At 46.7% G+C, this 25688-nt stretch overlaps 2 protein-coding genes across 2 annotated transcripts in view; both read right to left on the reverse strand.

Moving 5' to 3' along the window:
* Window positions 1-3160, reverse strand: part of SIN3B (SIN3 transcription regulator family member B) — a 41801-nt gene extending 38641 nt beyond the window's left edge. Inside the window, exons 1-3 of the mRNA XM_008157808.3 lie at window positions 3058-3160; window positions 2706-2812; window positions 1384-1537 (exon numbers count right to left, since the gene is read on the reverse strand). Coding sequence (XP_008156030.1) covers window positions 1384-1537; window positions 2706-2812; window positions 3058-3159 — 363 coding nt within the window. The 5' untranslated portion in view covers window position 3160. The remainder of the gene's footprint in view (window positions 1-1383; window positions 1538-2705; window positions 2813-3057) is intronic.
* A 9797-nt stretch (window positions 3161-12957) lies between these two features.
* Window positions 12958-25688, reverse strand: part of NWD1 (NACHT and WD repeat domain containing 1) — a 60269-nt gene continuing 47538 nt past the window's right edge. The window contains exons 14-18 of the mRNA XM_008157809.3: window positions 22144-22298; window positions 20353-20629; window positions 17116-17666; window positions 14789-14894; window positions 12958-13259 (exon numbers count right to left, since the gene is read on the reverse strand). Coding sequence (XP_008156031.2) covers window positions 12958-13259; window positions 14789-14894; window positions 17116-17666; window positions 20353-20629; window positions 22144-22298 — 1391 coding nt within the window. The remainder of the gene's footprint in view (window positions 13260-14788; window positions 14895-17115; window positions 17667-20352; window positions 20630-22143; window positions 22299-25688) is intronic.

A 25688-nucleotide genomic window follows, 5' to 3' on the forward strand; every position in this document is an offset into this window, starting at 1 on the left:
CCGTGGCTATTTTGGGCAGGGCCACCACTGGGCAGTTCATGTGGAGATCCAGCCCCAGAGCAGACCCACAGGCAGAGACTGAGAAAGGCCGTGTCCATAGAGTGAGCACAATTCAAAACTTCCATCCTGCTCTTTCTTAGCAAATGATGATAATGACACCCCGAGTTTATAGGGCACTTCAGACTCACCAAGTGCTCCGTGCACACTATTGCCAACGAGCTTGGTTTCCTCCCCCAGCTGTGACTATTTCAAAGATTAATCCTGCCAAGGCTTTTACTGTCTGGAGGCATGAGTCCCACATCTGGGTCCTGCAGCTCCATTTGAAAATGAGAAATGGAAGTTCTTTGGAATTCAGCAGCCACAGGCTTCCAAGTTCCTTTTTAAAACTGAGATGTGCTCCTCAGCTTTACTAAGACAACACACTGAAGGTGGAGCTTGCCTTATGTAGGCCTCTCACTGTTCTCCTTTCAAACCTGACTCCCTCCTTTAATAGGACACTCCCTCATCAGAGGAGAAACCTGCAAAATGCTTCCCTACAGTAGATTTTTACCTTCCCCATTAAAACCCCCGGGACAGAGATGGAGGAGGTTGTAAGAGCAGGTTCACTTAGACCAGTGGTACTCATCAGGGGCAATTTTACTCTCAGGAGACACTTGGCAATGTCTGGAGACATTTCTGACTGCCTCCACTGGGCAAGGACCTAGTGGGTAGAGTCAGGGACACTAACTACTAAGCATCCCTCACTGCTCTTGTCACCCCCCATCCCCGCCATCCGCAGCTAAACATTATACCTTATATGGCAACAGGGCCGAGGTGGGGAAAACAATAATGACTTTATAATAAAGTAAGGCTCAAATAGGCTTTCGGATTCCAGATAAAGGAGACAGCAAGCTGTCCTCGAGAGAAGAGACCAAAGCCACAAGCCTGAGCTGAGCCAGTGGCTCTGCTGGTAATTATAAAAATGGCCATTAACACCCACATCCCAACGGCTTCATTTTATGGGTGGCACCAAGGGTGATCACAGTGATCACATGCCCAAGTACAAGCATGACCTGCCTGGTGCCCTCACAGGGAAGGCCTCAGGGCAAGAGCTCGGCCATCGAGGATGAGGTTATTATGACCGGACATAAAACAGTACAAGAGAATGCCTCCCTGACATTAACAAGCACAGCCCCTCCAAACGGACCAATCTGGGAAGCAGAGGCTGCCTGTATAGGTGTTTCTATCTGTTTTGATTTGTGCTAGGATTAGCATGTCTAGAAAAAGACTGTCACTGGTTTTCCGGCAACGCAATCCACCAGACACACCGTCCGACCCGAGTCCCCGAGGACCAGTGAAGGCTGTGTTAAGGCCAAGATCACTCAAACCACTGCAGCAGCATACCTGGCTGGACAGAGGCGACTGTATGTTTAACTTGCCATTCTTGGGAATGTCGATTCTGTACCCAAGGGGAAGGAAAGCGTTGAATCCAACAATGAGGTCAGGGTGTTCGTGGAAGAGCTGTGAGACTCGTCGGATGACTCCAGGAGTATCGATGCTGGAATAAAGATCACGAGTGGGCAAAAGCGTCTTGGGAAACAAAAGTAAAATCTATTCTAGACTCCCATGACAGTGCCATGTAACCAGCTTCTCACTGACCACAAAGCACCCTAAAATGTGACCGGGGGGAATCTGCTGACAGTGATCTACTTCCAGAGCAGCCAGGCCTGGGCTCCCTGTGCCCCTGGAGAGAACCACAGAATAGTCACACAGCACAGCACAGTTCCCCAAAACACTCCAAGCACCAGTAACTCAGTGCCAAAAATGTCAGGAGAGTGACTGTGAGTCCTGGACTTCAAGCCCTCTAAATGATGAGATGAGATACATTCCCTTATTTTAAATGACTTGGGGATCAACTATGACATAGCAGTTGATCCCAGCAACTGATTACAATGCATAAATACCAAGGGCCCTACAAGTATGGGAATTGCTTAAAAATTCGAGGGGCGGGATGGGGTCTCCCTCATGGCTGCAGCTAGGGTCAAGGCCTTGGCAGAGTGCTTGTGGAAGAAACCAGACCCTGCCATATTTCCTCAGAGGGAGAAGCAGCATGGGAGGTATGTGATCATCGAGAACCTAAGACTCAGAGGACCCAAGTTCTGGTCCTGCACTGTCCCCTAAGCCTCAGTGAGCTTCCTGTCACACGAGGGCATGACCCTCCTGCTTCTGTGCCTACAAACACAGCTAATGTGTTTCAAATGCCTTCTAAAATGCCAGGCCCCTTACTAAGCATTTTATGTGCATAACTTCCTAGCAGGCCTGGGACTAGGGTGATGTGTGAGTGAGACACTCACCTTGGGGACAAGACTTAGGGGGGAGAGGGCGCCAAAACATCCAATAATCAAGATAAATAACATTTTAATGCAGTGCTTTAAAAATATTTTTTTAAAGTCCTGGATGAACAAAATTCATTTTTAAAAAAATCCAACATTTTGAAGAAAGACTCTTTGCTGGTCGGACTCGCCTCTCTCGCCTCACCCCCATGCTTGCCCTCCTTCCAGGAACCCCCATAACAGCTCCACAAAGGAAGACTCTACACTCTCGTTTTCTGAAGAAACTGAGGCTTCCAGTGGTTCGACAACCTGTGCAAGGTCACGCAGCTGGGGCACTTGCACTCGCTCAGCCCGACGGCGGCCCCCCGGGGTGGGGAGGGGCCCCACAGGTACCTTTGGCTTTTGAACTCCTTCATAATTTCCAGGAAGCCGTTGTAAGTGGCGGGGTCGCTGCCGAAGCGGATCTTCACCTGGTCCAGGTAGGTGAGGGCGTCCTCCACCTGCGAGGAAGGGGAAGGGGTGGGGGAGGATCCCGATGGGCCCGGGTCAGTGGAGGGAACTGGGGGCGCAAGTCTCTGGCGGGGAGGGGGACGGTCCGGCCTCCGAGGGGGCCGAGGTGAGAGGTCAGGGGTCTGGGGTCCCGGGCCGCACGGAGGAGGGGCCGAGGTGGGGCCGGGCGGGGCCCAGGTTGGGGGCGCGGGGCCGGACGACGGGGTTCCCGAGGGAGGGCTAGGGCGCCACTCACGTGCACCGGCAGCTTCTCGTGGCCCGCAGAGCCCGAGCGACCCCAGCGGGCGCCACTCAGCCCCCGGCCCCCGGAGCCGCCGCCGCCGCCAGCGTGCGCCATGTTGGAAGTCAGAGCCGCGGCCCGCCCCGCCCCCGCCCGCGGGTAGGACGCGCATGCGCCGCTCCGCCCTGGGGGCGTGGCCTGTGTGCCAGGAGGGCGGGGCTCCGTGAGGGCCTTGCTGTGTAAGCTCTCATCCCTGAAACCTAAGGACTGTGTAACGCCTTCTGTAGCGCTGGTGGGTAAACCAACCCCTGCCACCTGCTTTTGCCCGACTTCACAAGCAAGTTCAGAATGATATTTACATTTTGTAAAAGTTGGGAAAAGGCCAGAAGAGAAGACTATTTCGTGACACGTGAAAATCCTGAAATTCGTATTTCAATGTCTGTGGTTTTGTTGGAACACATGCACGGGGGCCCCCCGTGGCCCATCATCTCTGGCTGCTTTTGCGCTACAGCAGTAGGATGAGTGGGTGAGACAGATCCTGAGGTTTGCAGAGCCTGACATATTTACTAAAAAAAATGTTGGTGGGCCCCTGCTTTCTAGAGCTGATGTAACACTGACACAGCAGCCTAACCCCTAGGCGGTGAATTTTTGCTAAGTGGCTTTTGCCATAGTCCCTCTCCTCCTATCTTCATTTCCCAAGTCCTGACTCCATCACGTCCCCACTGCACCAGTTCAGGAGCCACTTAACCAGTTTTCCCAGTCCTGCTGCTATTAAGAACTGGGATAATTCTACAGCTGCTTCCAAACCTTCAAAGCCTTCCTATTTTTTTAAATTTATTTTGTGTGTGAGTTGAATTCTAAACATTTACACCCAGCATTGAAGGCCATCAGAATCTGGCCCTTAAGAACCATTTCCTGCCGAAACCGGTTTGGCTCAGTGGATAGAGCGTCCGCCTGCGGACTGAAGGGTCCTGGGTTCGGTTCCGGTCGGGGGCATGTGCCTTGGTTGCGGGCACATCCCCAGTGGGAGGTGTGCAGGGGGCAGCTGATCGATGTTTCTCTCTCATCGATGTTTCTAACTCTCTATCTCTCTCCCTTCCTCTCTGTAAAAAATCAATAAAATATATTTTTAAAAAAAAGAACCATTTCCTGAAGAATTTTTCATCCATGCTCTATTTGTGCAGAACCTCCTGCTAATGCCTGCCTGCTTCCTGGCCCCATGCGTTGGCACATACCATCTCCCTTGCCAGAAGCTGTGTTTTGTCTCTTCATTACCCAGAGAACACCTATACATCCTTCAAAACACAATCGAACTGACCCCTTCTCTGCCCTCCCACAGTCCCTTATAGACATCATCTTTTCATGCTTCATCATAAATTCCTGACACAGAGCCCCATCCGTGAGCATTTATCAAAATGAATGAGCATATAATCAATGACCAAATGACATCTTTTTTTATACGTGAAGAGGTGTGGGAAAGCTGAGAATACATTGGTAATGAGTGTAGGTGTCAGGAATAGAAAAGTGAACAAAACTGACAAGGCTTTTGCCCTCCTAGAGCTTTTAATCTTTCAAGGATAGGAATCAAATAATCACACACATACACACATGTAAAATTTCAACTGTAACAGATACTTTAAAGAGAAGGTACAAATAGAAGTTACTATATTCCAGTTACGGTGGCTGTGTGATAAACCACCCCATTTCTTGAAGAGTTAGAGATGTAAAATTACAACATTTATTTTGTTCTCCAATAATTGCAGTTTGGGCAGGTTTGGTGTCAGGTGGGTAGCTGGAAGGCTGGAGCCGGAATCCTCTGAAGGTTTACTCACTCACCTGTCTGTCAGTTGCCGCTAGCTGTCCGCTGGGGCTGCTGCAAGGAGCACCTGCCTGTGGCCTCTTCATGCAGCCGGAGCTCCCCCACATGGCAGCTGGGTTCCCAGCACAATCGCACTGAGGAGAGGAGCGACTGAGCCAGGGGGAAGCCGTATGCAAGATCTCCTTTTCTGATCTAGTCTTTCAAGGCACACGGGATCATTTCCATTGCAGCCTCTCCACAGTGGCTATGACGAAGTCCCTCCCAAATGCAAGTTGAGGGCAAACAGATTCTAGAAGCTGGGGAATGGCCAGGGTCTGCAATAGCATGGGGGACGGGAAATATTGCCATTTGGGGAAAATATCCCCTGGACTTAACCCAGTGTAGTAAGGGATGAAGAAGGCTTCCCGGAGGAAGTGGCATGCTAGCTGAGTTCTGAAGATGTAGGCGTTCACCATGAGGGAACAGCTGTGCAAAGCTCTGAGCTGGGAAGAAGTGTGGCACATTTGAACTAAAAAAGGAAAAGGACCGATGTTTTGGGACTGCAGGATAAGTGTGGAGAGGCCAGAGGGGGCAGACCACTTATCCTGATGGGATGAGTTAAGAATGTTGGCCTTGGCATTTCACACTGGGAGAAATTGTGCATGGATTTTATGCAAAGTGGTGTTTGAGCAGCTTTGAATTTGGAAGCAAAGGACTCTGGCTGCTCTGCAGGGAAGTGATTGGAGGGGATTCGAGGGAGAATGCAAAGAGGCTGCTCCATCCTTTAGCCAGGGGTGTGGAACGCCAGGCCTGAGGGCCCTATAAGGCCCATGAAATCATTTGGTCTGGCCCAGCCAAGGCATTAGGGGTAAACTAATTAAATGTTTGACCAAATATAGCAGGCCAATTATTAAGTTGATGATTTTGTATGGCCTGAGAATGATGTTAAAAATATCCAAATGCCCCTTGGCAGAAAAAAGGTTCCCCACCCCTGCCTTAGGCAAAGGACGATGGTGGCTTAGACCAGGATGGGAGCAGTGAAGGTGGAGGGGTGGGGAGGGGTGTGGAAGGGAGCCATATTTAGAAGGTAAAACACAGGGGATATAGTGCTGGGTGGAAGTTGGGCTGAGGGTGAAGGAAGCAGCCCATGGCTCCCAGCCCAGAAAGGAATTCTGCATGGTTTCAGCACGTTCCTGCAGGAACAGCAGCTAAGGTGGACTGGGCCACCAGCTGTCCCGATAGTCCTTTTCACACCAATGCCACCTGGCAATCTATTAGTCACTGTCTTGGAGAACCAGGCGTGTGTAAGCTTCTGACATGCTGACAGAGTCCTCGCCCAATACTCCCTGCCTCCAAGGACTGCGATTCTATTCAAATTTTAAGGATCTCTTTTCATTTTCCATTCTTTTCATAGATCACATATGGTCAGAGGAAGCTCTCACTCACTTGGAGAATAGGCAACCACAGGCCAATTCCACCTTAGGGGTGTGTGTGTGTGTGTGTGTGTATGTGTGTTGGTGCATGCATACACATTCTACAGAACTCAACTAGAATGCCACCTCCTCCAAGAAGCCTTCCTCAACCCCCACTAGGCTAGGTTAAGTGCCCTGGGTAGCAGGGGGTATTTTCCCATAATGGTCACAGCAATATTTCCTGCCCCCCCCGCCATGCTATTGCAGAACCTGTATGTGTATGTTTATGTGCATGTGTCAACATGTGGAAAATGGTACACATACATCTTGTCATTCTTATTTTTATAAAGCATAACAAGTTTCTAAGCTAAATATTTTTCTTTACCATTTTCATCTACACAGAGTAAGTTGAAAACCTTAGAGTTGATACTTTAGATAGACCAACTTTGGAACACAAATTTCCTTACATTTTGTAAAGTTTAACATTAAGGTAAGATTCTTAAGTAGGTCTTTTCTTAGACAGTATTTTGGCGAGGTTAAGAAGACAAGATCAAAAGGTCCTGTTTTTAACCTAAGCCTTCCCAGGTGGCAGACTTTATGACCCAAATCTCTAAAGTCCAGAATCACATGTTGTGGCAGAATTCCAAGATGGACACTGGGATTCTCAGCCCTGCTGTGCGCACCCTGGTACCTGTCAAATCCGCCATCCTGGAGTGTGAGTGGGACCTGGGCGGACAATGCATGCCACTCCTGAGATTAGGTTATGCCACCATGGCAAGGCGAAGGGATTTTGCAGGTGTATTTACTGTCTCAAATGAGTTGATGGTGAGTTCATCAGAAGGGAGATTATATTGGGCCCAACCTAATCAGGGGCGCCCTGTAAAAAGACAGTCTAGAGGCAGAGTCTTAAAGCAACAAACAGATGCATCCCTGCTGGCCTAGAAGGAGAAACCAGCCTGTGAACTGCCTAGGGAGAGGGCAGCCTCTAGGAGCTGAGGTCCCAGGCCTAGAGCTACGAGGAGCTCAATGTTGCCAACAAACTGACTGAGTGTAGAAGAGGGCTCTAGGCTTCTCAACGAGCTCCCACAGAGAACCTGCACAGAGCACCCCACCATAGTGCGCCCAGATTCCTGACCCACAGAAACTGTGAGGTAATAAATGGCTGTTATTTTCAGCTGCCAAATTTGTGGTAACTTGTTATACAGCAACTAGGGGCCCAGTGCACGAATTCATGCACCTTGAAATGAACTGTGGGCCATGAGGCTGCGGTGGGCACAGGGGCAGGTCTCGGCCCATCCTCCGTGCCCCCGGCCCCCTGTCTGCCGGCAGCCCCGTTCCCGACGCCACGGCTCCCATGCACTGATGGCGCCGGGCCTGCTCGCACCCTCTGACAGTGCAAAGTGATTGGGGCTGGTGCCAGCAGTGGGTTCAAACGGGTCTGGCACCATCAGCAGATGTGAGTGGCGGCTGCTGCCCTGATCGCCCCTCAGGAGCAGGGGGAGGTGGAGAAGCCCTCAGGGGCGATCAGGGCCAGCGCAGAGCGCCGGCAGTGGGTGTGAGCAGCAACTCCAGCACCGGCTGCAGGTGTGAGCTGAGCCATTGCCAGCAGCAGGTGTGAGTGCCAGGCGGAACTGTGGCACACGGGAGCAAAGAATTTTGAGTAACCACCAGAGGCTCGCCCTGATGACAGCGACTGGTGCCCCGCCTTGGTCTGGCACCCCCACTCACCTGCTCCACCATCCCCCCTTGGCCACTGCCCGCCATGTTCCCCGCTCTGCTGCCGACATCCGCCATGTTCCGCGTGCACCCCCTGGTGGTCTGTGCACGTCATAGCGACTGGTTGTTTGGTTGTTCCACCATTCGGTCTATTTGCATATTAGCCTTTTATTATATAGGATAGGTAACTAATACTCCTATAAAGTAATCTTGTCAGAAATGTTTATCCTGTGATAATGATGTGTCATTGTATGTTCATCAATTTTATCACTCTGGTGGGGGATACTGATCATGGGGACAATTATGCATGTATGGGGGCAGGGGCATATGGGAAATCTCTCTGTACCTTACAATCAATTTTGCTATGAACCTAAAACTACTCTAAAAGAAAAAGTCTATTTTAAAAATATTTACTCTGAATCTAATCAAGTCTAAGACCAGGCTTGGCATACTTTCCTGTAAAGGGCCAGATGGCAAATATTTTTGGCCTTGGGGTCATACATTTTCTGTCACTGTAGCATGAAAATCACCACAGGCAATATGTAAATGATACACGTGGCCATGTTCCAATAAAACTTTATTCACAAAAATAGGTGACAGGCTCACAGGCTGTGGTTTGCTGACTCCAGCTCTAGAATATAAGAGACTAAAGAGACAAAACAACTAAATACAATGCATGAACTAATCTTGATTGGGTCCCAGTTAGAAAGGAACAGCTATATCATATGTCTTAGGGCTAATTAGGAAAATTAGGGATGCCTATTCAAAGATGTTAAATAATGATTATTAGTTTTCATAGGTGTGTGTGTGTGTGTTGTGTGTGTGTGTGTGTGTGTGGTTATGTAGGAGAATGACCTTATTCCTAAGAGATTTGTCCTGAAGCATTTACAGGTAATGTGTCTTGATGTCACTAGGCTGGAATTAGGGTGAGGCAAGTGAGGCAAGTTTGTGCAAGTGTGGGGTCAAATTCCATCCTATCTAATAAAGAGGGAATATGCTAATTGACCATCACTCCATCACAAAGATGGCTGCACCCATAGCTGAGGCCAAGTTCCCATCAGGAGCCTTAACAAGCAATCAGCAGGGACCTAAGGCTAGGCCCTTCCCCGCCCCCGTGGGGCTTGACAGGGGACTTCAGGCTGCGCCCCCCACCCCAGCACTGGGCCAGGGGACCTGAGGCTATGGCCCCTGCCTGGCAGGGCTTGACAAGGGTGGGACTGGCCAGGTCTGGATCTAGCCCAATGTGGGCGGGGGGCGGCCGGGTCTGGGTCTCACGTGATTTTGAGGTACATGTGGGTGGGCGGGGACTTGACTCTGGGTCCCATGGTGTGCCCCAGACTCTGACAGGAGGAAGGTTTTCATATACATTTTACTAATTTTCTTTCATCTCTGACACTTCTATTATAGAGAAAGGGCAAATAGCAATATTAAATTATTTCCTCTAATTAATCCCCTTTTAATGTGCACGAATTTTGTGCACCGGGTCACTAGTTTTTATATAAAATGCTGATAGTGCCTGGCCAGTGTGGCTCAGTGGTTGAGCATCGACCCATGAACAAGGAAGTCACATGCCTAGGTTGCAGTTCGATCCCCAGTAGGGGGTGTGCAGGAGGCAGCCAATCGATGATTCTCTCATCATTGATGTTTCTATCTCTCTTTCCCTCTCCCTTTCTTTCTCTGAAATCAATAAAAAGACATTAAAAAATAAAATTAAAATGCTGATATTTTGTTCATCATGCATTTTTAAATTCATATTGATTTTTTTAAAACATGGTAATAAAATATTATTTATCTTGATTGCTGAGTTTTTTGGTGCCACCTTAAATGTTGTGCCTCACTCACTCTCCTCACTTTGAAATGGTTTTAGCAGGAAATAGAGAGTGAAGAGCAATGGTTGAATCTCAAAATGGTGAGTAAATGTGTTTTCATTCTCCGAATATTGCAACTCTGCTATAAGTTTGAACACTTTTCAAGTTGAGATAAGCAAATAGTCTTTAGACTTTGAAAATAAAGTAAAATTTAAAATAAATTTTAAGCCCTAACCGGTTTGGCTCAGTGGATAGAGCGTCAGCCTGCAGACTCAAGGGTCCCAGGTTCGATTCTGGTCAAGGGCATGTACCTTGGTTGTGGGCACATACCCAGTAGGGAGTGTGCAGGAGGCAGCTGATCGATGCTTCTCTCTCATCGATGTTTCTAACTCTCTATCCCTCTCCCTCCTCTCTGTAAAAAAATCAATAAAATATATTTAAAAAATTTTTTTAAATACTCAATTCATAGATACAGAGAACAGAGTGGTAGTTGCCAAAAGTGGCGGGATAAGGGGTGCGTGAGATGTGTAAACATGGTCATAAGCTTCCAGTTATAAAATAAGTAAGTCCTGGGGATGTAATGTCCAACTTGATGACTATAGTTAACAATACTGTAGCATATATTTGAAAGTTGTTAAGAGGATAGATCTTAAAATTTCTCATCACAAGAAAAGAATTTCTGTAACTTTTGTGTAGTAATAGATCTTATTGTGGTGGTAATTTTGCAACATCAAATCGTTATGTTGAAACTAATGTAATGTTATAGGTAAATTATACCTCAGTAAACAAAACAAAACAAAAGCAATTAAGACAAAATTGCAACAACAGAAACAAACAAACAGAAGTAATTGTAACTGTGCAGTTATGGATATTAATTAAACTTACTGTGATGATCATTTTGCAATATATACATATAATGAATCATATGTTATACACCTGAAACTAATATGTCATATGTCACTTATAGCTCAAGTTTTAAAAGTATCTAGAACTTAACAAATTAACTCTTGCTACAGCTAGAGGGGTTGTAGATTTCAATAGTCTTGGGACAGTCCAGTTTAGTTTGGTACTCTGGGAGTAATTGATAAAAGCATCCCTTTTTACTCCCAAAAAGTGTCCCTGGTTGGATGATACATTACATGGTCCTACTTAGCATAAGAGAACAATGTGAGGATTTTTATAACCCCACTCTCATTCCGACTCCTCCACAGCTGGGAGACCTGAGGTAAGTCACTCCTCCAAGTACAGGGCTTGTCAAACATTCACAGCAACCAATCTCTTTCTCAAGTGAAAACGCACTGCAGAGCCTCCAATCTGAGCAACAATTTGGAACAGCATTTTATTAGTAAAAATTCCTTTTCTATGTTCAATTTAGTATTTACCCACTGAGCAATTGATGCTCACTGAGGCTGTTGAGATGGACACATGCATGTTAAACCAGAAATCTATCTTTGTCACACATCCACTGTATTCCCTGACTGACAGAGAACTGGTGGCAAAGAATAAGTAATTTTTCAAGGCCCCCTTGCAATCTAAGTTAAAGGGAGATGGCAGGAGAATCCTAAGGTAGTTATCTCCAACACCTTGAAAACTTGCTGCCCAGTGCACCTGAGCATGCATTTTATAATTACAGTTAATTTTTTTTTAAATGGAATTTGATGCTATATGCAGAACTGCCAAAGCCCTCCTTGGAAACAACTAAACATGATAGTCAGTAAGGTCACATCCCGTTCAAAAGCTTCTGTTTTTCTAAGTTTAATTTTTGTGAAATTCTACATATCATAGAAGAAAGAAGGAATAGCACCTTAAAGATTTGGATTCTCCTATTCTTCAACAAAAGCCCCAGAACCAAGTGGGTCTTTCAGAAGACTACAGACACAGAAGCAAAATCTGCTTGAGTGGAATGGAAACAGTGGGACTGTTGAACTTGCACAGGGCAGAGATGGTCCAAAAGCATATCAGGGAGATATTGGCAGCTTTATCCATCTGCTTCTAAGAGCCTCCGGTTTTAAAGATTTTTTTTAAAAGCATCTTTATCCTCAAAGTTTGGGAGCTAGAGAGTAGAAATGGAAGAATTCTAACGAGTTTATTGTTTTAACGCCAGCTTGGGTCATGAAGTCAGCTTATGAATTAGAGAAATATAGGCTAAATATGTCTGGAGATGTAAATTTGAGGCAATTACCAACTTTTAAAAATGGGAATATTTTGCCTAAAAGTCAAGACTTGTGGTTTTGCTGACAACAGAAAGCTCTGGCAAAAGTAGATTGCTTTCCTCATGGAAATTCTGAGGTACAGTCAAGGTGCCCATGCCCACCCTAGACTGAGCATGTGTCCTCCATGTTCCCATTGTCTCCACTCTCGGCTCCTCACCCAGATGCATGATAATCATTAAGATGTTTCACTGGCCCCTGTGGGCATTTCAGTGTGCCACCTATGGAATAGGTAGTTGTACTTGTGAGACTAAAATTGGAGCCAGGTGGTACAAGAAGGATGGGACAGGAGGGCTCCTGGTTCTTGTTTCTCAGAGCTCATGCACCTAGGGCTATTAACTTAAGCAAATCACAGCTAGGCTCAGCTACCTTACCTGTAAAATGGATGCAGAAACTCATGCCCTTCCTGACGTATGGGCTGTGATAAGGATCAGATCATAGCACCTGGTGCTTTATAAACTGTAAGGCTTTGTAATCCACACCTGTGGGTTGATCAGTCTCACATCCCTCCATCCCCACTTTGCCTGGTACCAGTACCCCAGTTTCTGTCCTGGGAATAGCTTCTTCCATTCTCAGTCCACATAGTTGGATGGTGTTGACTCCATGCACAGCCCAAGTGGGCAGTTGGGTCATTGGGTCAGTTATGGTTTATCACAGTGCTACATTCTCTTAGACAATTGATTGGTTTCGGGATGGGCATATGAGCCAACTGGGATCAATAGAATCAAGGCCAGGATTTTAGTTCAAATTGTAAGGAAAGGGAAGCTCTCTTTTCTACTGAATTGGTTACCATGTTGCTAAACTAGGGATGGCAGGTCTGCAAATAGAGCCCACAAGGAGGATATAGGAATGGAAAGATATTGAGAAGCAAGGTCTGGGTCACATGATATGAGGCCTTGAGTCCAGCTATACATCAACACATAATTTTCTTCAGTTTAGCCAGATTGGAGTCCCTACCCCCACAGGTGGTGCTACACTATCAGGCAGACTTGTGAGCGTTTGTTTGATTTGCATTCATTTCTCTGGGCACCCCCTAATCCTGAGTCCTGCAGTGCCCCTGCAGCAGCAGCCAACTCTTCTCTCTGCCTTGATTTGACCATCCACACTGCCTTCTTGAAGTTCTTGAGAGGGTCCTGTTGTGAGGTTCTTGATGAAGGGCACTGGAATCGTTCACGGATGAGATATCCATGTCTGGTGGGGGCAATGAAGCCATTGGAGGTTGGGATGATTCTGTTCACTATGGCATGGACAAACTGGCTGGCCAGCAGGGTGCCTGTGGGGGGGGGGGGGTAGGGGTGGAGGTCAGGGCAGCACAAATGAGAAAATCAGGGCCATAAAGATTCAATTTCACATGTTCAAGAGTTGGCTGCATGGGGTCAAATATCTGCTATGCTCTTTACTTGGTCAGGCATGACATCTAACCTCTCGGAGTCCCTCTTGCTTCATCTGCAATATGAGAATTATAGCTGAAACTATGTGCTGAGGGGAATTCTGAAGGTTTGAAGATGTCATGTAGATGATTAATATCAGTTTCAGCCCAGAGTGAGCTCAGTGAATATTATTATTATTATTGGAGGAAGAGTAGAAAAAGAAGTTCTGAACCTGCCCAGGATGGGCTTTTAAGGCCACAATTCACAGACCTCAGCTTTTGAGGCATGTGTCATTTTCCAGGTATCTTTGCTATACTGTAATAGACTATGATGTATTAGATTACAATGTATTGGCTTGCATGTATTGGATTGCAATGTATTCTATTATAATGTATTTGACTCTACCTAATATTCATTCAGCCACTTACTTGCTTTGTGACCTTGGGATAGTCTTTTAACCTCTCTGAACTTCAGCTTCTTCATTTGTCAAATGGCAATGGCACTTACCCTTCAGCCACTGTCTATAGGAAACAGTGTAGGAAGGTGAAAAAGATGAGCCTGGGGAGCAGGCAGACCAGCTCCAAACCACAGCCTACACAGTTATTCACTGTGTAACCTTGGGCAAGTCACCCCATCTCTCAGAGTATCAGCTTTTACTCTGTAAAATGAGGGTGACTGTTGAGAAAATTAAATGGCTCAGTGACAGTACCCAGTACAAAAGAAGAGTTAACTCTTATTAATATTCCCCTAGTGTAATATTGAACAGACCAAGAGATGTGGGGTTTTCAAAAGTTAGGCTGCTCCTAACTTTTACAGGGCCTGGTGCAAGAGAATGAATCAAGGCTCACATCCTATAAGACACAATATGTAAATGTTGCAAATGCAGCTAATAAACTATTAAATGAAATATGTACTATCCTCCTACATTGATGGATATACCTTTGGAAGGTCAGGTTTAGGTTGAGAATTCTCAGTCTCTGCAGTTCCATGCTGGAAGGCAGTGGTGTGGGAGAGCCAACCTCCAGCTGTTTGTGGCTCAGCTCCCTTCTCTTCCCACACCCAGCTTGATCCTAAACTCCTAGGGGCCTCAGATATCCAGATTCCCTGCACACACTCCATGGCTATCCCCTGAGCCTAGAAGTATGCACATTAGTTGCATGGTCCACCCTCAGAAGGATGGACCTGGGGAAGAGGCCTGTGTAGGCCTAAAGAGGCCTCAAGGCCAGATGGGGAGGGTGAGTCCCAAGTATCTAGAGCAGGGGTCTAGACAAAGAGCTATAGCTCCAGGTAGGCCTGTCTCCTTGGTCTATAGAGACCTGGGAGAGAATCAGCTAGAGGAGGCCAGAATAGGACCTCTAATGCCCACAGCCCAGAACAGGGCTTTCTTCTCCAGATCTAAGCTCAGTCCTGTTCTCAAAGTAAAATGACTCACCATCCAGCACACTCCAGACAATTATGGAGCGATCCCTCAAGCCTGCGTACACATACTTGTCATCCTTGGAGAAGCAAGCACATTGGACTCCTGGGCAGTAAGAGTTCTGTTGAAAAAGACAATGTGATCTTGATTTCAGACTGAAAGATACACAGGACACCAGCCCCAAGGCATGTGTGTAAGAAGCAAGGCTGTAAGCACCCCATGGAGGATGGATCCAGTGAAAACCTGGTGAAACAGGTGGTATTGATATTTCCAGGATCAAAACATACCTTCACTGGGACTAGATTGTGCGTCTTAGAGATACTTTGCATTAGAGAGCAAAAATTCTAGGATTTAATTCTTAAATGGCCTCAGTTATACAAGTATTAGCTATAATTGACTTTAATTAAAAGCTCTGTATAAATGCAATATGGGCTCTTGGACTGGATCTTAGAATGGAAAAAGGGAATTTGTCAAAAACATACAGTCCCAATGAAGTTGATAGTTTAGTTAGTAAAATACGATTAACATGTTAATTTCTTAGTTTTGACAAACATTCTTTTTACGTAAGATAATAACATCAGGAGAAGCTGGGCGAAGGGTGAGTAAATGGGAACCTTTGTACTATCTGTAAATCTAAACTTTTCTGTAATTCTAAAATCATTCCAAAATTAAGTTGTTGTTTTTTAATAACAGAAAAAACAGAAAAATCAGGAAGCTAGGTGTGTTTACCCGTAACTGCAACAGTGACATTTCCCATCTCAACAAGACAAAATATTATTTACATCCCAGCCTCATAGTGGCTTCATAAAAATAAATAAGGTGGGACAAAGTTTTTTAAGATAAAACTATTCATACTCTGCTCACTTAATACAAGGTCATCTTCCTGTATTTAACAATTTTCACATCTTGCAACCTAAGGTACAACCTTTGTTACCCAACTGAAGAACTGGAATAATAACCCCAATGGTACAAGGTCATTGTGAGGGTTAAATTAGAGAATATTTTAATATGTATATTTTTATATAATGTGTATATAATATGAATATACCTCTAATAATAAAAGCATAATATGCTAATTAGACTGGATGTCCTTCTGGATGTCCTTCCGGACGAAGCCCGGGCTGCGAGGGAAGCCTGGGTCCCCGGTGCCTGCTGGCGGCCGGAGGGAAGCCCTGGTCCCGGGTGCCAGAGGGAAGCTGGTGCCGGCAGGGGGAAGGAAGGCCTACTATTGCATGAATTTCGTGCATCGGGCCTCTAGTAAATATATAATATAGTTCTTCATAATATTAATACAAAATTATAATAGCTGCTTGAGATAGGCAGTGTGGACTCCAAGGTACTTTGTATATGAAGGAGTCACTGGTTTCCCTTTTCAGAGCTTTTGCAGCTACTGTTCCTTCTGCCTAGAATGCTACTCCACAGGACTTATTTGACCTTAACCAGCACCCCTTGGTGTGTGCACTTAATAAAGGCTACTCTCCACCCTCTTGACATTGTCCTATTTTCCCCAAAGGCCTGTTCCCCAAACCATCACATATTTGCTGCTTTATTTATTTTTTCCACAAACATTTATTGAGGATATGTTAGGAGCTCTCCTAAGGATGGGGACCATCTCAATGAGCAAAACAAAAAATTCTACCCTCACAGGGATCTAGTGTCACCCGGAACAGACCATGGCTCCAGAGGCGGGACTGTGGGTGCCTGCCCTGGTGACAGCTGCTTCCTCAGTGCTGGAAAGAAGCCTGCCATGGCCTGTGCAGTCAGAGCCAGTGAGTGAGAGAATGACACAGTCAGGATTGGGGCGAGCGAGGCAGAGCCGTGCCAGTACAGGATTTTTTTCCTGTCTTCATTTAAAATGTTGATTTTTTTTCTTTCGTGGATCTTTTGCTTTTGTTGTGATTTTTTTTTAAACATTGTATTAAAATATTATTTCTCTTAATTACTGAGTTTTGGGTACCCCTTTAAACTCTACTTCTGAGCCCTAACCGGTTTGGCTCAGTGGATAGAGCCTCAGCCTGGGACTCAAGGATCCCAGGTTCGATTCCGGTCAAGGGCATGTGCTTTGGTTGCGGGCACATCCCCAGTAGGAGGTGTGCAGGAGGCAGCTGATGGATGTTTCTCTCTCATCGATGTTTCTAACTCTCTCTCCCTCTCCCTTCCTCTCTGTGAAAAATCAATAAAATATATTTTTTTAAAAATAAAAGATAAACTCTACTCCCGAGGCAAGTGCCTCACTTTTCTTATCCTAGTCCCGACCCTGGTCAATGACCCATAGTGTGCGCACTTAATAAACGACTCCGGTCATTCGTTTTCTAACACCGGGACCTAGCGTGGCCACGTACCGTGTAACTCATCTCGAACTTCCACTTGCACACCTCCAGGTCCCAGAGACACAGCAGGGCTTCCTCGGACCCGCTTACCGCCAGCTGCTCCTTGTGGCTGACCTCCACGCAGGTGACCCGGCTCCCGTGGGCCTCCAGAGGGAACACTTTGGAATTCGCACACTCGTAGAGGAAGAGGTCGCCGTCGGTCATGCCGTAAATCACGCGGTAGTCGGCCAGAACGGCCACGCTGGATATGGTCACGGGCAGCTGGGTGTAGAAGGTGTAGGTTGGCCCATCGATGACCGGACAGGGGTCCCCAGGGTTAATGTCCAACACCAAGACGATGCTGTCATAGGCGATGGCCAGGTGCTCCTCGCCCTTGCTCAGGGCCATGCAGTTGACAGCTTTCCGGGCCTCTGGAGGGGGGATGCACATCACATCCTGCCTGGAATTCAGGGGGAACACGAGGACGATGCCGGAAACGAGGCCCGTGAAGAGGAGCTTGGCCTGCTCGGCGACCTCCAGGCACCTGACCTCATTGGAGGTGTCCAGGGCGTCTTGCTCTTCACCTGCCACAGGGAGAAGACCACATCAGGAATGCTCGTTCCATGTTTGTTTGTTTTTTCAGATTTTTTTAATGCTTTTATTAGCCATACGCTTCAACTTGGCGTCTGCAAGTTTCTCTGCTGCCACTCCTGCCACAAAACCATCCAAGGATTTGAAAATGAAAATTATGCCCAGCCCATGTAGCTCAGTGGTTGAGCACCAACCTATGAACCAGGAGGTCACAATTCGATTCCTGGTCAGGGCACAGGTGCAGGTTGTGGGCTCGATCCCCACCTAGAGGTCGTGCAGGAGGCAGCTGATCAATGATTCTCATCACTGATGTTTTTATCTCTTTCTCCCTCTCCCTTCCTCTCTGAAATCGATAAAAGTATATTTGAAAAAATATTTAAAAAAAGAAAAGAAAATTACATCACCTCGCCCTGGCTGGTGTTGCTAAGTTGTTAGAGCAACAGCCGGTGGACTGAAGAGTCATAGGTTCAATTCCCGGTCAAGGGCATGTACCTGGGTTGCAGGTTTGATCCCTGGCCCCAGTCGGAGTGCGTGCAGGAGGCAACCAATCCATGTGTTTCACCTTGATGTTTCTCTGTCTCTTTTTCTCCCTCTCTCCCTTCCTTCCACTCTCTCTAAAAATCAATGGAAAAATACCCTTGGGTGAGGATTAATCAAAAAGAAAAGAAAATTTCACCATCTCACTGCTCTGTATACCACCAGTGACTTCCCACTCCTCTCACATGACCTCTTTGACCTCATCTCAAATGTTTCCTTTACAAACTTCTGTAAAGGCTAAAGAGTAAATACTTTAGCCTTGCAGACTATATGCTTTCTGTGGCAACCATTGAACCCTGCCTTTGTATCCCCCCAAACAGCCACAGACAATATATAAACAAGCGGGTCTGTCTGGAATTGGCCCTCGAGCCAGAGTTTGCCGACTCCTATCTTATCCCCCACCACACTCGATTCCTTTTCATCTGGTTTTGCCCCGCAACTAGCAGGCAAGCACCTCGAGAATCTGTCTTACTCACCCCCTTAATGCCTGGCACTACACAAACATCTGTCAAATCAATGAATGCAGGAACTTGAGAATGAATTTCTTTTCTTACATTATTTTATCATAAACAGGAATTTCTATATTTCTATTCACACAGTGGGAGCAGATACTGTTGGTAAAACACCCAGACTCCTTTTACTGGCCAGTTCACCCAGACCCGAGGCTCCCACTGCCCTTACCAAGGGAACCTTCATCTGGAAATGCCTGGGGGCTATGCCCACTCCACCCCCAAGGATGGCATCAGGCCAATGACTGCCTAATATGGGGTTCAAAATGCTGGCCCCCTTGCTTTGAATGGGAAAACTCTGAGGTGCAATTTATGCTCTAGAGCTCCCCATGGGACCAGGCTGAACCCCCTGCCCTTGTTCAGTTCCCCCACTCCCCCCCCCCCCCCCGGCCCTGTCTGCTTCCTCACTACCTCCCAGGCTTCTCCTGGGAGCTCCCCTCTATACAGCACTTGGGCAAATCTCCCCATCACATGCCCTGCTTTCCCTGGAACCTGAACTAAAACAGAGACTGACAACCGGTTATCAATTGCCCTGGGCCAGAAATTTATAAAACCAAATCCTGTTTCCTATCAGCCACTTACAATTTTGCTGTAGTATGGGGGTGATATGGACTGAATGTTTGTGCCCCTCCCAAATTCTTATGTTGAAATCCTAACCCCGAATGTGATGGTATTTGGAGGTGGGGTCGTTGGGAGGAGATTGGGTCATGAGGGTGGGGTCCTTGGGAGGTGATTAGGTGGTTAGGTCACAGTAGGATGAGGGCCCCGATAAGAGGAGACATGAGAACTTGCTCTCTACCATGTGAGGGTACGGTGAGAAGATGGCCATCTGCAAACCAGGAAGAGAACCCTCACCGAATCCTGGGTCTGCCAACACTTGATTTTGGACTCCCAGACTCCAGAACTGTGAGGAATAAATGTCTGTTGTTTAAGCCTGCATCAAGAATGGATCATAGCCCTAGCTGGTGTGGCTCAGTGGGTAGAGCATCGGCCTGCAGACTGAGGGTCCTGGGTTCAAGTCTGGTCAAGGACACTTACCTGGATTGCAGGCTCGATTCCCAGCCCTGGCAGGGTACGTGCTGGAGGCAACCAATTGATAGGTCTCTCTCACATCTATGTTTCTCTCTTGTATCTCTCCCCCTAACCACCAACCCCACTTCCATTCTCTAAAAATCAATGGAAAAATATCCTCAGGAGAGGATTAACAAAAAATAAAAAAATTTAAGAATGGATCATAGCCTGGTGGGTGTGGCTCAGTGGTTGAGCATCAACCTATGAACCAGGAGGTCATGGTTTGATTCCCAGTCAAGGTACATGCCTGGGTTTCGGGCTGGATCCCCCATGTGAGGTGTGCAGGAGGCAGCCGATCAATGATTCTCTCTCATCATTGATGTTTCTATCTGTCTCCCTCTCCCTTCCTTTCTGAAATCAATTAAAAAAAAAAAAAAGGAATGGATCATAGAAATGCTCATTCCACAGTTTTTCCAATTTTTCAATGCTTTCATCATCCATAAGCTTCAGTTGGCTACTGCAAGTTTCCCTGTTTCCACTACCCTAATTGATAGTATTCTGTTATGGCGGCCCAAAGAGACTTCAGTGCTTACCCACACACACTGACCGTGCTTATACAAACCTTCTGCCAAATCCCAAATGGTGACTTTGTTTTTGTCCCCGATTTTGGGGAAGTAAATGTAGCTTCCATTGTGTGACACAGCAGTGAGGCCAGTGCGGTCCAGAAATGGGGCAGGGGCTCTTGGCTTCTGAGTGTAAGTGAGATCCCAGACTTTGAAGGATGAGGACTGCGGGGAAGCAGATGCCACCAGAGCCCCACCCTGGGCCAGGAGGCTCACGGGGGCCCCAACGCCTTCCAGGATGGCCAGCAGGGTCCCCTGTTCTGACAGACTCCACACCTGAGGATGGAGAGCAGAGGGGCAGAGCTGACTTCTTCCTTATGCAGCTATAGTTTGAAAATATGCTTAAGTTCATTTGTCCAACTAAGGTGATTTCTTAGGCTGAGGTTCAAAGGCCTTCGTGTCTCCCCAAAGATAAATAAAACACAATTCTACCATCATGGCAGTTCTCAGAGTGTGTTCCAGGGAACCCCTGAAGGGTACCTCCCCAGCCTTTTCTGTAAAAGCAAGACTATTTTCATAATAATTCTAAGATATTATTTGCTTATTCCATTCTCTTCCTCTCACAAGAAAACAGTGGAGTTTTCCAGAGTTATGGGACATGTGATATTATAACAGATAGGAGTACGCAGAATCAAGTAGGAGAGTCCAATAGTCTTCTATTAAGTCAGATGTGAAAGAGATTTGCCAAAATGTGAAATAATGACACTCTTCTAATGAGTTATTTGGTTTGTTTCAGAAAATGGAATTATTTTCATAAAAGTAAGATATTATGTTGACATTTCATGCTACTGAATTAATGGATAAGTACTTTTGAATTTCCTTATTTTTAATTTCTAATATGGTAATTGCCAATAAGAACTGAATGCATTGTGGTATTCTGAGTTAGATCCTGGAATAGAAAAGAAGTACAACTGGCCTGGCTGGTTTGGCTCAGTGGTTGAGCATCGACCTATGAACCAGGAGGTCATGGTTCATTCCAGGTCAGGGCACATTCCCTGGGTTGTGGGCTCGATCCCCAGTAGGGGCATGCAAGAGGCAGCCATTCAATGATTCTCTCTCATCATTGATGTTTCTATCTTTCTCTCCGTCTCCCTTCCTCTCTGAAATAAATAAAGATATTTTTTAAAGAAAAAAGTACATTTATGGGAAAGCTGGTGAAATTGGAACAAAATCTGCAGATCAGTTAAGAGTATTATTCCAATGTTAATGTCTTGGTTTTGATAAAGGGACCAAGATAATATGATATGTGCAAGTTGGGGCAAGCTGAGTGAAGAGTAGATAAATATTTGGGGACTCTCTTAGACATAACTCTTCTTGAAATACTAAAATCATTTCAAAATAAATCAGCTATTAAAAACATATGGATCAAACTGATATAACCCACATAAACAAAAGCTCTTGGGGGGTGGGTATCTCAAAACTCTTTAAGAATGTGAAGCTGTGGTGAGATCAGAACGATGGAGACCCAACCTTGAGAACTCTGAGCTTAACAGGAACTTTCCTCCCCTCCCCAGGCCCGGCTCCACTCTAAAGGTCAAAGTCCTCCCAGACTTTCAGGTTTAGTGGGAATGCTATCTCTTCTTCTGAATATTTTGGTAATTCCCCCAGGTCTGTCACTGGGTCCTAGGAGACACCCACCCCTTATCCTCCCAATGACCTGCCCTGTTTTGCCTGCACTAGTTTTTTGGTGGGTTTCTATATTTTGAAAGTCCAAGATACCTTAAAAAAAAATCATACTAGTTATTTCAGAGGCAGAGGTGAGGATGACAGGTCCCAGGTTCCCCCCTCACCTGAATGAGTGCGTCCCGGGACCCAGTGACAATCACATTGTTCTCAGGACCAAAAGCAGCCGTCTCCACTGTGTCCTCATGTTCAAGGTCAGTGGCCATGAATCGATGAAACCCCTGTGAGTTGGCCAAGAATGTCCGCACGGATCTTCCAAAGCCTGAAATGGCAGGGACCGGGGTTATGCCTTTCCTTTCTGGAGGAGCTTGAGTAATTCAATGGAGACAACAACGTTTTTTGAGCACCTACTATGTGCCAGGGGGAGGAATACAATGGTGAGCAAGATGGACACAGCCCTCGTCCTCACAGAGCCTACCATTGGGAGGAGGGGGCTGGGGGTTGACCGTGATCAATAATCTCACAGAACAACAGTAAAGATATTTATGATGAGAAGACAATGAGTTTTCTGAGGACTGGGACTGCTTATCTGGGCTGCTCATGGTATCCCAGAATGCAACACAAAGCTGGGCACAGAGTAAATTGTTTTGAAGAAGGAAAAGAGGGAGAGAGGAAGGGAAGAAGGGAGAGAGGAAGGAAGGAAGAAAGAAAGAAGGAAAATGAAACGGCTATAGTTTCCGATAAGGGCAATGTGGTCAGGGGACTGGGTGCCGTGGGAAAATGTCACACAGACACGTGGCAGACAAGGCGCTGTGAAGGCAGAGGCAGAGACTGGGATGTGGCCACGAGTCAAGGAATCACAAGGCAGAAGCTGGAAGAGGCAGAAAAGGATTCTTCTCCGGAGCCTGTGGAGGGAGCCAGCCCTGCCAGCACTGTAATTTCCGACCTCTGGCTTCTAAAACAGCCAGAGAAGAAATTCCTGTTGTGTTAAGCCACCGCATTTGCGTGGTGGTTTGTTACCTCCGGACCTGTGAGCTGACTTCAGAGGAATGAGGAAGTGGCCGGCACGGGGAGAGGGGGAACAGCAGGGGCAGGACGGACAACCAGGAGTTGGTCAGGCCTGCTGTGTCTGAGGCCTGGGAGGCCAAGGAGGCTGGAGTGCGGAGAAGGAGGGGGAGAGGCGGGAGGGAAAGGGGTGCCAGATTTAGCAAGACAACAACCGCACACACAGTTAAATTTGAGTTTCAGATGAACAACGAGGCATTTTATTGGTATATAAGTATGTCCTAAATGTTGTGTGGAATATCCTTGTACTAACATTTTGATTTGCTGTTCATCTGAAAGTTAACTGCGAGTTCTGTATTTTATCTGGCAACGCTGCCCAAGGGGACTTGCTCACTTGCTCACATATGGTCTAGGATCAGGGGTCCTCAAACTACGGCCCTTGGGCCACATGCGGCCCGCCGAGGACATTTATCCGGCCCGCCGGGTGTTTTTGCCGCCGCTGCCTGTCCTGCTTAGCAGCCTACTTAGCAGTGTGCATAGGAATTTGTTCATAGTTTTTTTTTTAAACTATAGTCCGGCCCTCCAACGGTCTGAGGGACAGTAAACTGGCCCCCTGTTTAAAAAGTTTGAGGACCCCTGGAGGTGAATGTGGTGTCGAGAAAACTGCTAGCAGGGAGGTGGGCAAATGAGGACTACATCTCCTAACCAACAGGTTGGTCCTCAAAACTGTGGATGGGCGCCCTAGCTGGTTTGCTCAGCGGATAGAGCGTCTGCCTGCCTACTGAAGGGTCCCGGGTTCGATTCCGGTCAAGGGCACATGCCCGGGGTTGTGGGCTCAATCCCCGGTAGGGGGCGTGCAGGACACATCCAATCAATGATTCTTTCTCATCATTGATGTTTCTCTTTCTCCCTCTCCCCTACTCTCTGGAAATCAATAAAAATATATTTTAAGAAAGAAAAAAAAAAAACACATGTGAATGGGGAAGCTGTCCAGGCTCCTTCTTCTCATTGGCTGCTGATAAGAGCCACACTTGAAACCCGACTATGAGGGGGGAGGGGTTTGTGGGGTGTTTTGGTATGTGCTTAGAGAGAGGAAGGGAGAATCAGGAAGGGAAGGAAAGAGAGTCAGGAAGTGCTGGGGGAGGGAGGGAGGGAGGAAGGAAGAGAGAGAGAGAGAGAGATTTATGTGAGAAACATTGATTGGTTGCCTTTGGTACACTCCCCAACCAGGGATCAAACCCGAAACCGAGGCATGTACTCTGATCGAGCCAGCAACGGAGCCACGCTGGCCGGGTGATCTGTAACAAGTGTTTAGGTCACTGAGCTCCGCAGTGTCTGCGGCCTCGGTCTTGACTCCATCTTAATTTTTCGTTTTTTGTTTTCCTTTCCTGTGCTACATGTTACACATGCTTAAGCCATCTGACATTGTTTTGGAGATAGGACAGAGGGAATATACCAATCTATCACCTATCATTTGATCTCAGAGTGTACGTGTTCACCTATCAGCCCTGCACTCTCCAATAGGGTCCCGTTGGTGGCTGTTAATGGTTTGAGCTGAGATAAGTATAAGAATCAAATACACACTAGATTTGGAAACGTCACACAAGAATTTTAAAAATAATGTGAAGTATACCATGAATGATTTTTTATGTTGATTTCATGTTGAATTTTTGGATGTGTTGGGTTAAATACGGCATTATTGACATGAAGGCCACCTGCTTCGTTTTACCTTTTGAAATAAGGTCATGAGAACATTCGCAGTTAGAAACACGGCTCACCTCTGTGTTTCACATTACCGGGCAGCACTGACCTACAGTGTCGTTGACCCCTGGAAACGGCTTTGCAAAAATCAGGCCGATTTTAGGGCCGTGAACATACTCTGTATGAGACTACAATGATGGATACACGTCATTATACATTTGTCCAAACCCATAACATGTACAAAACCAAGAGTGAAAACTAATGTAAACTGTGGGCTTTGGGTGGTGTGTCAATGTTGGGTTGTTGATTATCAACATGCACCACTCTGGTGGGAGATGTGGATAATGTGGGAGGCTATGCACGCGTGGGAGCGGGGGAAGGACATATGGGGAATCTCTGTCTCTTCTGCTCAATTTGGTTGTGAACCTAAAACTGATCTGGGGGTGGGGGTGGGGAGAAGACCTTAAAAAAATCAGGCTCTCGAGCATCTGTTAGTCACCTCCACTAGGAAGCCTTCCTTGACTGCTTCGAGCTGAAGAAGGAAACCCTGTCACACACTCCATGGCCCCTGATTCTTGTCTTTCTTGTGCCTACCTATGTGTCCATCTTCCCTGCTAGCCTGGAAGCCCTAAAAGCAGGCGTTGTGTGGGCTGGCTCACCATCCCCTCACCCAGCCCCACTCTGTCCCTGTGACTATCCACTCCCATTTCAAAGATAATGAACCACAAACCTAGGGAGTTTAGGAGATTTGCCTGGAACAAGGGTTGGCAAAAGACAGCCCATGGGCCTGAACTGGCCACCTATTTTTTTGTATGGCCCATGAGCTAAGAAGAGTTTTTCCATTTTTCAATGGTTGAAAAAACTCAAAATAAGATGACTATTTTAGCCGAAACTGGTTTGGCTCAGTGGATAGAGCGTCGGCCTGCAGACTCAAGGGTCCCAGGTTCGATTCCGGTCAAGGGCATGTACCTTGGTTGCGGGCACATCCCCAGTAGGGGGTGTGCAA

The sequence above is a fragment of the Eptesicus fuscus genome, chromosome 6, assembly GCF_027574615.1.
Source record: "Eptesicus fuscus isolate TK198812 chromosome 6, DD_ASM_mEF_20220401, whole genome shotgun sequence".
NCBI classification, from domain to species: Eukaryota; Metazoa; Chordata; class Mammalia; order Chiroptera; family Vespertilionidae; genus Eptesicus; species Eptesicus fuscus.